General features: G+C 49.2%; 2 protein-coding genes across 3 annotated transcripts in view; one reads left to right on the top strand and one right to left on the bottom strand.

The window, feature by feature from the left end:
* NSRP1 (nuclear speckle splicing regulatory protein 1) overlaps positions 1-9107 on the top strand; it is a 31294-nt gene extending 22187 nt beyond the window's left edge. For both annotated transcript variants that reach the window (XM_083379781.1, XM_083379782.1), the window contains exons 4-7: positions 843-977; positions 2066-2273; positions 4125-4233; positions 7858-9107. In XM_083379781.1, coding sequence (XP_083235907.1) covers positions 843-977; positions 2066-2273; positions 4125-4233; positions 7858-8707 — 1302 coding nt within the window. In that variant the 3' untranslated portion in view covers positions 8708-9107. The remainder of the gene's footprint in view (positions 1-842; positions 978-2065; positions 2274-4124; positions 4234-7857) is intronic.
* Positions 1-14025, bottom strand: part of SSH2 (slingshot protein phosphatase 2) — a 471054-nt gene that overhangs the window by 252336 nt on the left and 204693 nt on the right. The window lies entirely within an intron of this gene.

The following is a 14025-nucleotide window of genomic DNA, read 5'->3' as shown; positions in this document are numbered from 1 at the left end:
GGCATCTCCTTAAAACGTAACATGTTCCGAGTAGCGCATTTTTTTATAGCTTTGCTGGAGTTATTGCAGGAATAACTTGATGTGTATTTTGTATTTTTGTATTTTTCTTGATGTGTATTTTTGCAGTTTTTGGACCTAGTTCCCAGTGCCCCGATGACAATTGGTGTCACTGTTACGCGTTTCATCCATAATCGCACAGTTTTGATGGCCAGGTCGTGATGATGATGATGATGATGATGATATTATTATTATTATTATTATTATTATTATTATTATTATTATTATTATTAATAATAATAATAACAACAATAATAATAAAGTTGGAAGGGACCTTGGAGGTCATCTAGTCCAACCCCCTGCTCAGGCAGGAAACCCTATAGTACCATTTCAGACAAACAGCTGTCCAGTCTCTTCTTAAAAACTTCCAGTGTTGGAGCATGCACCGCTTCTGGATTATTTATATATGCAGCTCGTCTCACCTTACAAAACGCTGCGTTTCCAATATCTGAAATCATATCTTTTTAATCTATTGATTTAATATAAATTTATACGCCACCTATTTCACCTTATAAAATGCTGCGTTTTCAATATCTGAAGGTTGCATTTCTTTTATTTACCCGATTACGTGGCTAGCCACCCCCCCCTTCCCATCTCGCCTTACAAAACACTGCGTCTTTTCAAGCGTCTTGAGATCGCATTTATTTTCTTTGCTTATTTAATTAGCCTTATACACCACCTTCCTATCAGGCACCCCTTGGCGCCTTCGGGGAGGTTCCCTAATGAAAATAACATCATTTTTTTTCCTTCCCCCTCCCCCCCCCTCCGCCTGCTGTGCCTGGAAGACCAAGTTGGAGATCCAGAGGGCCCTGGCTGAGGACTCCACTGTCTACGAATATGACAGCATCTATGAGGATATCCAGCAGAAGAAGGCGGCCGAGAGCCAGGCCAGCTTCCTGGCGGGCAAAGAGGAAAAAAAGGTCCGTTCCTGACTCTGTGTGTGTGTGTGTGTGTGTGTGTGAGTGAGAGAGAGAGAGAGAGAGAGAGAGAGAGAGGGGAAAGAGAGAGAGAGAGAGCTGGGTGACTTTGGGCCAGTCACCAGGAGACAGCGAGTTCTAGTCCTGCCTCAGGCTGGAAACGGTGACCTTGGGCCAGTCCCCGTCTCTCCGCCTAACCCAGGCCTTTTCAACCTTTTCACCCACTGTGCCACTTTTAGGATATAGGGCAACATCCGAGGGCCACCAGTCGCCTAGCAAGGGGTCAAAAACTTGACCCAAAAAAGGAAAAAAGTGATGAAGTGCAGGTAGTCCTCGACTTACAACAGTTCGCTTACTGACTGTTCGAAGTTACCATGGCCCTGGAAAAAGTGCCCCCCAAGCCACAGCCGAGCGAGACACCCGCCTGCCTGCCCGGCGGCGCTCTTCCTCCTGTCCGAGGTTGTCATGGTTGTGAGCATTTCTGTTGAGGATTGGCAGCGGGGGTGGGGGGGGGTGTTTGGTTTTTATTCCCCCCCCCCCATCTGCTGGGTGGTTGCAGCAGGTTTTGGTCCCTTCACATGACCCTAGGACACTGTGACCGTCATAAATATGAATCGGTTGCCAAGCATCTGAATGTACATCACGAGACCCTGGAGATGCTGCAACATTCCAGCTGATCGGCGTTTCTTCAGGGCTCAGCAAAAGTGCCAGGGTCAGTGCTGAGCTCCAGCTGGATCCCGGCGCTGATCCTGGCGCTTCCGCTGAGCCCCGACAGCCCTGCAGCTCTACCCGTCTCTCGCTCAGGCTTGTGCGGTGCTGCCACCGGTTCAGCTCATTCCCTTCCCCGCCACCACTTTTCTAGGATGGCCACGTACCACCTGCCAGGTGCCAGTGTACCACAGGTGGTACCCGTACCGCTGGTTGAAACGCCCTGGCCTAGCCCACCTCTCACCGGGTTGTTGATGTGGGGAAAACAGGAGGAAGAGTTTCGGTTGCGTTATGTACACACCTCTGTCGATGCGTTAGAAACGACGAAAGCGGGGTGCAGGTAAGCCGACATCCGAAATCCCGGCCCTTTCTCCTCCCGGCAGCCCAAATACATCCAGAACATCCTGCAGGCGGCCGAGCTGCGGAAGAAGGAACAGGAGCGGCGGATGGAGAAGAAGATCCAGAAGGAGCGGGAGTCGGAAGGAGACGCCTTCCAGGACAAGGAGGCCTTCGTCACCTCGGCCTACAAGAAGAAGCTGCAGGAAAGAGCCGAGGAGGAGGAGCAGGAGAGGAGGCAGGCGGCGGTGGAAGGTGCGCGGAGGGAGGGGGGCTCTGCATTGAGGAGGGTCCGGGCTGAGGGGACCCTCAAGGGCCACAGCAGGAATCATCAGGGAGGACCCAAAGGGGCTTTTTCAGGAGGCAGCCGGACTTTCTTGTTTTTCCTTCTCATCCCAGGAGCTTCTTCCACTCTGACTGGACGGTGAGGAACGGGAGGATTTATACTCCTTGCAGAGAGCTGGTCCTTTGCCTTCTTTTCGAGAGCCATTTGAAAAGACCTCCTCCTCCTTCTCCTCCTCCTTCTCCTTTCCCTTCTCCTTCACCTCTTCTTCCTTTTTCTTTCCCCCTCCTCCTCTTTCTTTCTTCTTTCCTTCCTCCCTTCTCTTCCTTTTCTTTCTTTCTTTCTTTCTTTCTTTCTTTCTTTCTTTCTTTCTTTCTTTCTTTCTCTCTCTCTCTCTCTCTCTCTCTCTCTCTCTCTTCTCCTTTCCCTCCCAACTTCCTTCTCCTCTTCCTCTTCCATCCTTTTCCCAAAGGTGCTTTTTTTCAGGAGTCAGCCAGACTTTTTTGTTTTTCCTCTGAAGACGTTTCCCTTCCCATCCCAGAAGCTTCTTCGGCTCTGCCTGGATGGTGGGGAATGGGAGGATTTATACTCTTTGCAGAGAGCCGGTACTTTGCCTCCTTTTAGAGAGTCGTTGAGGCCACCTGGAGATTTACCTGTTCCCTCAGGGTCACCTGAGTGGTGCAAATGGGTGGGGAGCCATCTTGGAACTGCGGAAAGGACCGTGGGGTAGACTGGAGATGGATGACGTCCTATCCCTCCCCCACTGTTGAGGGGGGGGCATTCAATTTGGACCTAGATGTTCTCTTTGGCCCCTCTTTCAAGCCAGCGGTCCTCTCTGTCCCAAATTTGGATTTTCCTGTCTTCGAAAGAGCGGCCTTCGTCTTTCAAATGCAAATCGACAGCTGACTCTTGTCCTGATGGGTTTGTTCTCCTACATTTGTGAAGTGGTTGTTTTGTTTCCCCGATGTACAGATTTGCACCCGACTCACTGCATTGTACGGCATATACCACGTTGCTCAGAGAGGATATTGAACGGGGCTGGCTTACAGGCCGTCCTCGACCTACGACCCCAATCGAGCCTGGCAATTAACTGGCAGTCCTCGACTTAACGTCCACAACGGTCCAAACTTTCAGTTGCCAAGCAAGACGGTTAAAAAGAGCCTTGCCCCCATTTTACAACCTTTCTAGCCACAGTAGTTAAGCGAATCGCTGCGGTAGTTCAGTTAGTCACACGGTCGTTAAGCGAATCCGGCTCCCCCCCCAATTGACCTTGCTTGTCGGAAGGTCGCAAAAGGGGGATCCCGGGACGTACAGACACACCCTCCCGGGACGCCGCAACCATCATAAATACGAGTCAGTTGCCAAGCGTCCGGATTTGGGTCGCGCGACCGCAGGGAAGCCGCGACGGTCGCTAAGTGTGAAAAACGGTCACAAGTGGCCTTTTTCCCAGTGCCGTTCTGACTTCGAACGGTCCCTAAAGGGGTGGTTGTAAGTCGGGGACCACCTGTACTTCTATATTGCTTTTAGTGTATTTTTTAATTCAGTTGTATAGCCAAGTAGAGACGACCGTCGGGACTCCTAATACGTTAAACAGCTCAGCTGGCTTTCCATCCGCCCGAGAAACAGTAATTATCCGGAACCAAAACCCAATCTTATCATTTATTTATTATTTATTATTGGGTTTGTTACGCTTATCGGCCGCCCGTCTTGCTTTCCTCCGCCATTAGGTAGCCCTGGCTGATGGGTCCATCCCGCTACTATCCCTCCGTTAAGGCGCACGAGTAAGCCTGACATGAAAGCAAAATCTCCTTTTTTTTACTCAGCCTCGCTGGACGTCACCAAGCAAAAGGACTTGAGCGGCTTCTACCGGCACCTGCTGAACCAAACCGTGGGGGAAGAGAAGGCGCCCGACTGCAGCCTTCGGGGGCCTGGGTAAGCTCGAGCTGGGTGAGGCTGGGAATTCTAGCTCTCGCTCGTTCCCACGAGGGCCTTCGGGACCCAGAGGGGCTCTCCACTGGCAAATGCAGCCGAAATGAACTTTGGAGAAGATGGACAACTAAGTGAAGGCAGCATTTCTTTTGGCGGGGTGGGGTCCCTGGTGCCCCCACTGAGCTGGGTGGTTTTCTTGCAGGCGTTTCAAGACCCAACTTGGTAACTTCATCAGTGCTAGAAGGGGGGAGGAGGAGGAGGAGGAGGAAGAGGAGGAAGAATAGTAAAAGGGAGGGAGGGAAGGAGAAAAGAGAAGAGAAGCGGTGGAGGACAGCTGTGGGGTCCTTGCTACTCTCAGCTGGGTGGGTTTCTTGCAGACGTTTCATGACCCAACTAGGGAACATACTCAGTGCTAGAAGGGAGGGAGGGAGGAGGAAGAGTACTGTGGGGTCCTTGGTGCTCTCTGAGCTGGGTGGTTCTCTTGCAGACGTTTCATGACCCAGCTAGGGAACGTCATCAGTATTGGGGAAGAGGTGGGGAGGACTGTGGGATCCTTAGTGCTCTCTCAGCTTGGTGATCTTTTGCAGATATTTCATCACCCAGCAAGGGAGCATCATCAGTGATGGGAGGAAGAGGAGGAGGAGGAGGAGCTGTGGGGTCCTTTGCTGCCCTCTGAGCTGGGTGGTTTTCTTGGAGACGTTTCATGACCCAACTAGGGAACATCTTCAGTGCTAGAAGGGAGGAGGAGGAGGAGGAGGAGGAGGAAGGGAGGAGGAGGAGGAGGAGGACTGTGGGGTCCCTGGTGCTCTCTGAGCTGGGTGGTTTTCTTGCAGACGTTTCAGGACCCAACTAGGTAACCTCATCAGTGCTAGAAGGGAGGAGGAGGAGGAGGAGGAGGAGGAATAGTAGAAGGCAGGGTTCAGAAGACGAAGGAGTCTCCCTGCGATTCGACATGACAGAGAGAAGAGCCACAAAGATGGTTAGGGGACTGGGGGGCAAAATGGGGTTGCAGGAATTGGGTATGTCTCGTTTAATGGAAAGAAAGACCAGGGGTGACATGACAGCAGCGTTCTAATATTTGAGGGGTTGCCACAAACCCTCTGGGGGTCGAGCTCTTCTCCGAAGCACCTGGAGGTGCAGGAGAAGAAACAATGGATGGAAATTGATCAGGGAGAGAAGCAACCTGGAACTCAGGAGGAATTTTTAGTGATCACCGCAATGTAAAAAAGAGGTTGAGACTCTGGAAAGAGTGCAGAGAAGAGCAACAAAGAGGATTTTCAGAGGCTGGAGGCTAAAACATATAAGGAACGGCTGCTGGAATTGGGTATGTCTAGTGAAAAGAGACTAAGGGTGTTATGATAGCAGTCTTCCAATATTTTTAGAATAGAATAGAATAGAATAGAATAGAATAGAATAGAATAGAATAGAATAGAATAGAATAGAATAGAATAGAATAGAATAGAATAGAGCTGAAAGGGACCTTGGAGGTCTTCTAGTCCAGCCCCCTGCTCAAGCAGGAGAACCTATACCACCGCAGACAGGTGAATGTCTAATTTCTTCTTAAAAATCTCCAGTGTTGGAAGCACCCACAACGTCTGGTGGCAACCTGTTCCACTGGTTGATTGTCCTCACTGTCATGAAGTTTGTCCTCAATTCCAGGTTGCTTCTCTCCTTGATCAGTTTCCATATGTTGCTTCTTGTCCTGCCTTCAGGTGATTTGGAGAATAGCTTGACTCCCTCTTCTTTGGGGCAGCCCCTCAAATACTGGGATACTGCTATCCTGTATCCCGTATTTCTTCTTTTCTTTAGACTAGCCAAACCCAAATCCCACAGCCGTTCTTCGTATGTTTTGGTCTCCAGGCCTTGGATCACCTCAGTTGCTCTTCTCTGGACTTTTTCCAAACTCCCAGCATCTTTTTTGTGATATGGTGACCAAATTTGGGAGCAGTATTCCAGGTATAAGGGATGCGGTGGCTTAGTGGGTTAGGACGCTGAGCTTGTCGATCGGAAGGTCGGCAGTTTGGCAGGTCAAATCCCGAGTGCCGCGTAACAGAGTGAACACCTGTTACTCGTCCCAGCTTCTGCCAACCTAGCAGTTCGAAAGCACGTAAAAATGCAAGTAGAAAAATAGGGACCACTGCGGTGGGAAGGTAACAGCGTTCCGTGCGCCTTTGGCATCCAGTCATGCCGGCCACATGACCACGGAGACGTCCTCGGACAAGCGCTGGCTCTTCGGCTTTGAAACGGAGATGAGTCAGAAACGACTAGTATGCATGTGCGGGGGAACCTTTATTATTATTATTATTATTTATTAAATTTTTATACCGCCCTTCTCCCGAAGGACTCAGGGCGGTGAACAGGGCATATCTTAAAACTACAAAAATACAAAAATTAAAAAAGAATTAAATTATTGCCCACAATAAAAACAATAAAAATATATATAAATATTAAAACCCTAAGTGATTCCCCATCAGGCCAGGCCAGCTTGTTCAAATAAATGGGTCTTTAACCCGCGACGGAAGGAGCGGAGATCCGGTGCCATCCGGAGCTCAACCGGCAGCTGGTTCCACAAAGCCGGAGCGCCCACAGAGAAGGCCCTCCCCCTGGGGGCCATCAGCCGACATTCTCTGACTGGAGGCACCCTGAGGAGGCCCTCTCTGTGGGAACGCACGGGGCGGAGGGGAGTTGACGCCGGCAGCAGGTGGTCCCCGAGGTATTCCGGACCCATGCCATGTAAGGACTTAAAAACCATCACTAAGACCTTGAACCTCACCCGGAAGACAACTGGTAACCAATGCAGCTCACGGAGCAAAGGTGTAACATGGGAGTACCGGGAAACTCCCAAGACAACTCTCGCGGCCGCATTCTGTACCAGTTGGAGCCTCCGAGTGGTCTTCTTTACCTTTACCTTATTCCAGGTATGGTGTTACTAGGGCTTTATAAAGTGGTAATATTACTTCGCGTGATCTTGATTCTATGCCTCTGTTTAAACAACCCAGGATTGTATTAGCTTTTTTGGCTGCTGCCGCACACGGTTGGCTCATAGGCAAGTGATCATCCACCAGGACTTCAAGGTCCCTCTCACAGTGGCCATAAAGAAGGGGGGGGGGGGGTCAACGTATTTTCCAAGGCACCTGAAAGCAGGACAAGAAGCAACAGATGGAAACTAAGGAGAGAAAAGTTACTTCCATCAGTGCTGGAAGGGAATGGAGTTTGCCTTCTGTTTATGTACAGGAACTACAGTAAACAACAGCCTAATGAAGGAATCACCAAGCAGGAAACAACACTCCCCCCAACCGTGTTAGGGCAAGCAGCTGATACATAATGAGAACAAAACCCACACTCCCATCTAGCATCTGATGATGTTACCTAGTTGGGTCTAACAACTGTTTATTTCACAGCTGTGGCAAGAAAGGTCATAATACAGGGCAAAACTCACTTAACAGCTGTCTCGCTTAGCAACAGAAATTTCGGGCTCAGTTGTGGCCGTAAGCTGAGGACCATCTGTATCCCAGCTATGGTTCAAAAAATGTGAGGCCCACAAACGGATACCTGTGCTTTCATGGACACTCTGTATTTGTAGAGAATTAACGCATACAAATTATTTTGTCTCCCAACGACGTTTAGGTTCAAAGGAGAAGACCTCACTGAGAAACCGGCAGGCTCCCATCAAGGTCTGGAAAACAAAACGAGAACTCGCGTTCCCGGGAAGGGAGAGGAGAACCTGGATGCGGACAGTGACTTGCGAACCGACAGCAGCGACAGTGAGGGAGTCCCGGAGAGACGTAGCGAGCGGAAGGCTGCTGGGCCAGGTGATGGGTACCATCGTGGTCGCCATTCGAAGCCTCGGCAAAGCCAGAGGGATTCGAGGTCACCCAGTGAGGAAAGACGCCCGCACTCCCCTCAGGCAGAGAAGCCAGACCGCAGAAGAGACGAGCCTCGCCACCATGATGGAAAGAATAACCCGAGAAGACACGGAAAGGACGAGCGAAGCAGGGCCGAAGGGCATCATCGGAGGCGAGACGACCGAGAGGACCGGCACAGGAAGAAGGATCGGGAGGAAGAGGAGGAGGAAGAGGAGAAGCGAGAGCAGAGGCGAGGAAGAGAAAAGAAGGAACGTCGGTCCAGAGAGAACGACCAAGATGGAGACAAGGAAAAAGGACGGGGAAAGGATGCAGCCAGCAGGGAAGACAGAGACGAGAAGCCGAAACACGGGTGGAAACGCAACTCGGGGTCCGGTGCCCAAGAAGACCCCCAAACTCAAGGGGGAAACCTTCCAAGCCCAGAGAAATCACCTCAGTTGACGCACGAGGCTTCGGCTGACAGCGGAGAGGCCCCAGTGAAGTCGGCCGAGAAAGTCAACAAATTTGCTAAGCGCAGCGACCAGGAGTCCGTCTCGTCCGCCCGGGACCGCTACCTCGCCCGGCAAATGGCCCGCATGGGCAGCAAAACCTATGTGGAAAAAGAGGAAGATTAGGGGTGGCTAGACTGGTGGGATCTGAGGAGGAAAATTCGCTGGGAATCTCAGGGGCTCTTTGAGCTGAGGTAAGATTGGGGGCTATTTATTTCAAGGATTCTGGATGCGAGAAGCCAAGATACGGACCTCGGAGGGAGCCGAGACTCCTTTTAGCCTGCCTGTTTTGAGGCCGGGAGTCTGCTGGGCCAGTTTTGAGGCTTAGCCTGGCCAAAAAAAAAAAAAAAACCCTTCAGAGACATTTCCTCAAGATTCAAAAATTTGAGGAAGAAAAAGCGTGCAGATTATACAAGATAAGGGACAATCTAACGTTTGTTTTGTTTCGTTTTAAGCGCAGATGTAAAGATTAGGAGTTGCTGTTTGGCGTTTTCTTACTTCTGCCTTCCAGAGCCAGCCAAATAAAGTGTAAAGGAGAACTGCTTTAGGCTCTGTTGTCTTTTTTATACACGCTGAATCTTCAGCGCTGGTGATGCTACCTCGTTTGGTAATGGAATACCTGCAAGAGAAGAACCCAGCTCAGAGAGCACCAAAGATTATTCCTCCTCCTCCCCCCTCCTCCTCCTCCTAGCACTGATGATGTTCGCTAGTTGGGTCATGAAATGTCTGCATGAAAACAACCAAGCTCAGAGGACACCAAGCACCCCACAGTCCTCCTCCTCCTCCTCCTCCCTTCTAACATTGATGATGTTCCCTAGTTGGGTCATGAAATGTCTGCAAGGAAGACAAGTTCAGAGAGCACCAAGGTCCCCACAGTCCTCCTCCTCCTCCTCCCTTCTAGCCCTGATGATGTTCCCTAGTTGGGTCACGAAATCTCTGCAAGAAAACAACCAAGCTCAGAGAGCATCAAGGACCCCACAGGTCTTCCTCCTCCTCCTCCTCCTCTTCATCCCTTCTAACCCTGATGATGTTCCCTAGTTGGGTCATGAAATCTCTGCAAGAAAACCACCAGGCTCAGAGAGCATCAAGGACCCCACAGGTCTTCCTCCTCCTCCTCCTCCTCCCTCCTCCTCCTCCTCCTCTTCATCCCTTCTAACCCTGATGATGTTACCTAGTTGGGTCATGAAATGTCTGCAAGAAAACAACCCAGACTCAGAGAGCACCAAGGACCCCACAGTCTTCCTCCTCCTCCTCCCTCCTCCTCCTCCTCCTCCTCCTCTTCATCCCTTCTAACCCTGATGATGTTACCTAGTTGGGTCATGAAATGTCTGCAAGAAAACAACCCAGACTCAGAGAGCACCAAGGACCCCACAGTCTTCCTCCTCCTCCTCCCTCCTCCTCCTCCTCCTCCTCCTCTTCATCCCTTCTAACCCTGATGATGTTCCCTAGTTGGGTCATGAAATCTCTGCAAGAAAACCACCAGGCTCAGAGAGCATCAAGGACCCCACAGGTCTTCCTCCTCCTCCTCCTCCTCCTCCTCCTCCTCCTCCTCCTCCTCCTCCAAACCTCATTCCCTCCTAGGACTGATGATGTTCCCTAGTTGGGTAATGAGACATCCATAAGAAAACCACCTAACTCAGCACCCAGTTGAACCCTGAACTCCAGATACTCCCGTCTGTTAATTAGGATGAATAGTCAGCATAAACTCCCAGCCAAATCAAAAACGCGGGCCGTAAAATAAGGGAATTTCCTGCTGTGTATCAGCTCTCTGGGCCAGACCCAGCGCCAAGACTTTACGAGTCTGCCCATGATCCTCCTATCTCTGCCTTATCAAGAGGAACCCGGGAGGGTCCATGTTTTTATAACCCAGCCAAACTCCGTCCTTTCCCCGGTCAACTTCCCGTGACCTTTTCTAAAAGGGCCGCATCAAACACCGCTCCTTTTCCAAAATACCGCATTTCTCCCCCCCCCCCAAAAAAATAAATTCCAAATTGTGGTTTGTTCAAGACTGGTCTGTTCCTCTAGACCAGGAATCCGTGTCCTCGGATTCTTTTAAGACGCTTTGGACTTCGATTCCCAGAATTCCTCAGCCAGCGTGGCTGGCTGGGGAATTCTGGGAGTTGAAGTCCCCGCGTTGGAAGTGCATTAATGGAAAACCTGGCGTTAAAGCCTGGATCCGACGTCGGAAAAGCTCCTCGGCGTAGACTCGCATTTATCTTCCCGAACGAAGTTTAATTTCTTAAAAGATTTTTTTTTTCTCGGTGCGAAGTAGCTGATGTTTACATCCCGTCTCCTGGAAAGCTATTCGGAGGGGCCCTTGTATTTTATGGTTGCCACGGAGACAGCAGGGACCTTTTTTTTTTTTTGCAAAGTATCCCAAAATAGACACTTTCCTCTTCCTTTTGCACGTGGGGTGGGCGATCTTAAGGTGTTTTTTTTTTAGGGGATTTCTTTCCAGGGAGTTGAGTCTGGCGGAAAGTTCCCCTCACGGAATTTCTAAAGTCTTGGACCCCACGAGGGTTCTTCCGGAAAGTTCTACTTGTTCCTTTACAAAGCGGGAAAGGACGGCTGTCCTACAGCCGAAGGGGCTGCTGAAATGGGAGAGGATTTGGGAAACTTTTCCTATAAAAGCTTTAATTTGTCCGAAATGGGATAGGGTTTGCTTCCTGAGCAGGGTGGTGGTGGACTAGATGACCTCCAGGGTCCGTTCCAACATCATCATCATCATCATTATTATTAATAATAATAACAATTCCATGTTTAAACAAAAAAAATCAGATTAAATTTCAGCAGAAACGGAAGGCGGTCCTCAACTTACGACCACGACTGAGTCCAAAATTTCTGCCGCTGAGTGGGACAGTGGTTTTAAGTGAGCGTGGCCCTGCTTTACGACCTTCCTTGCCACGGTTGTTAAATGAATCACTGCAGTTGTGACACAGTGGTGAGGTGACTCTGGCTTCCCCCATTGACTTTGCTTGGCAGAAAGCCGCAAAAGGGGATCACCCCCCCCACCCCCCCACACACAGATACTGCAACCGTCATAACTGTGAGTCGGTTGCCAAATGTCTGAATTTTGATCCGGTGATGATAAGGATGGCGCAATGGTCGTTTCAAAAATGAAGGAGGACTGTGGGCTCCTTGGTGCTCCCTGAGCTGGGTGCTTTTCTTGCAGACGTTTCATGACCCAACTAGGTAACATCATAAATGCTGGAAGAGAGGGGAGTTTGCGGAGAGGAGGAGGAGGAGGATTGTGGGGTCCCTGGTGCTCTCTGAGCTGGGTGCTTTTCTTGCAGACGTTTCATGACCCAACTGGGGAACCTCATCAGTGCTAGAAGTGATCAGCTGACCCCTGAGTTACAAATACCCTCTTCTATTGATTAGCAAATGCAAGTACACATTTCCTACCCCCTCCTCTCCAATCTCCTTCACAGCCCAGGAACTAGGGAGTGTCCCAAAGGAATGGAATAGAATATAGAATAGAATATAGAATAGAATAGAGTATAAAATAGAATAGAATAGAATAGAATAGAATAGAATAGAATAGAATAGAATAGAATAGAATAGAATAGAATAGAATAGAATAGAATAGAATAATAGAATAGAATATAGAGTATAGAATTAGAATTAGGAATAGAATAGAATAGAATAGAATAGAATAGAATAGAATAGAATAGAATTACAGAATAGGATAGAATAGAATTAGAAATGAATAGAATAGAATAGAATAGAATAGAATAGAATAGAATAGAATAGAATAGAATAGAATAGAATAGAATAGAATAGAATAGAATAGAATAGAAAATATGGAATGGAATGGAATGGAATGGAATAGAATAGAATGGAATATATGGAATGGAATATAAAAAATGGAATGGAATGGAATGGAATAGAATAGAATAGAATAGAATAGAATAGAATAGAATAGAATAGAATAGAATAGAATAGAATAGAATAGAATAGAATCAGAGTTGGAAGGGACCTTGGAGGTTGGAGGTCATCTAGTCCAACCCCCTGCTCAGGCAGGTAGCCCTACACCATTTCAGACAAATGGCTGTCCAATCTCTTCTTAAAGACCTTCCAGTGTTGGAGCACCCACAACTTCTGGTTCCACTGGTTAATTGTTCTCACTGCCAGGAAGTTTCTCCTTAGTTCCAGGTTGCTTCTCTCTTTGATCAGTTTCCATCCGTTGCTTCTTGTCCTTGTCTTCTGGTGCTTTTGGAGAATAGGTGGAGGAAAAAAAACCCACCCACTTCTTTGGGGCAGCCCCTGAGATATCAGAACACTGCTATCGTGCTCCTTATTTTCATTAAACTAGACATACCCAATTCCAGCAACCGTTCTTTATATCAGGGGTCCCCAACCACCCTCCTGGTCCATGGACCAGTACCGGGCCACGGCACGCCAGCAACCGGTCCGCGCAAACAAGCAAAGCCCCATCCGCAGGATGCAGGCAGCACACAAAACCGCGCACCCTCCGGGCCGCGGAAAATCCTCCCTCCACGGAACCAGCATTCCCTGGTGCCAAAAAGGAAGGGTGCCTCTGCTTTATATATGCCGGGCTTGAATGGGTCTTACCAAAGTATTAAGGTTGGCGTCTCCAACCTTGGGAACTTTAAAACTGGTGGACTTCAACTCCCAGAATTCCTCCGTTGAAATGCACAAGTCTTAAAATTGCCAAGATTGGAGAGCCCTGCGTTAAGAGACACACTTAATCCTGGGATTGGGAAGAATCCAAGATTTGTCACCCTCTGTGATATATATATATATACACATTCAATCTTCTCTGCTGTGCTTAACGGCGTCCTCCCAGGGTTTCCACACCAGAGTAATCTGGTGAGAATCCGGCAGGCTGCTTCTTTGACTTGGGCACGTCACCTCAGCGTTGCTCGCGCCGAGGACCCCAGCATGAGGTCCGTCCCAGTGTACCGGCAGCCTATTCGTTTAGCGACCGTTCAAAGCTACAACGGCACTGCAAAAGTGGCTGACGACCGCTTTGTCACCCTGACGACCGTTCCAGCATCTCTTCGGTCACATGATCAAACTGGAGACACTTGGAAACTGGCAGGTACCTCCGACAGCAGACACTCAGAGAAAATCACACTCCATAGGAACGCATGCGAGGCGACTCGAAAGAATACGGCCGGTTGAAACAAACAAGAGCGGTGATGCTCTTATGAGTGGAATGCAGAAACGCTGATGACATAAATGCAGTCTCCCCACTCCGATGATTTCATCCTGACGACGTTGGTAGTTAGTCAACGAAAACTCGATTTTTAAACCGTATTAAGCAACCAAGCTATGCGGTTTCAGTCAACACGTCCTTCCCCTGGGACTTTAAATGTTAGTCATTTAGTCACCAGAAAGGCAGAGTACAACTTCCATTTTTATTGTCACACCAACTTTATTACAACACCTTGAACTGTTGACAGACACAGACGTACACT

This window comes from Vipera ursinii (assembly GCF_947247035.1).
Source record: "Vipera ursinii genome assembly, chromosome: 1".
Lineage (NCBI taxonomy): Eukaryota > Metazoa > Chordata > Lepidosauria > Squamata > Viperidae > Vipera > Vipera ursinii.
Note: the sequence above shows the minus strand (reverse complement) of the source record. Positions and strands in the feature narration are given on the sequence as shown.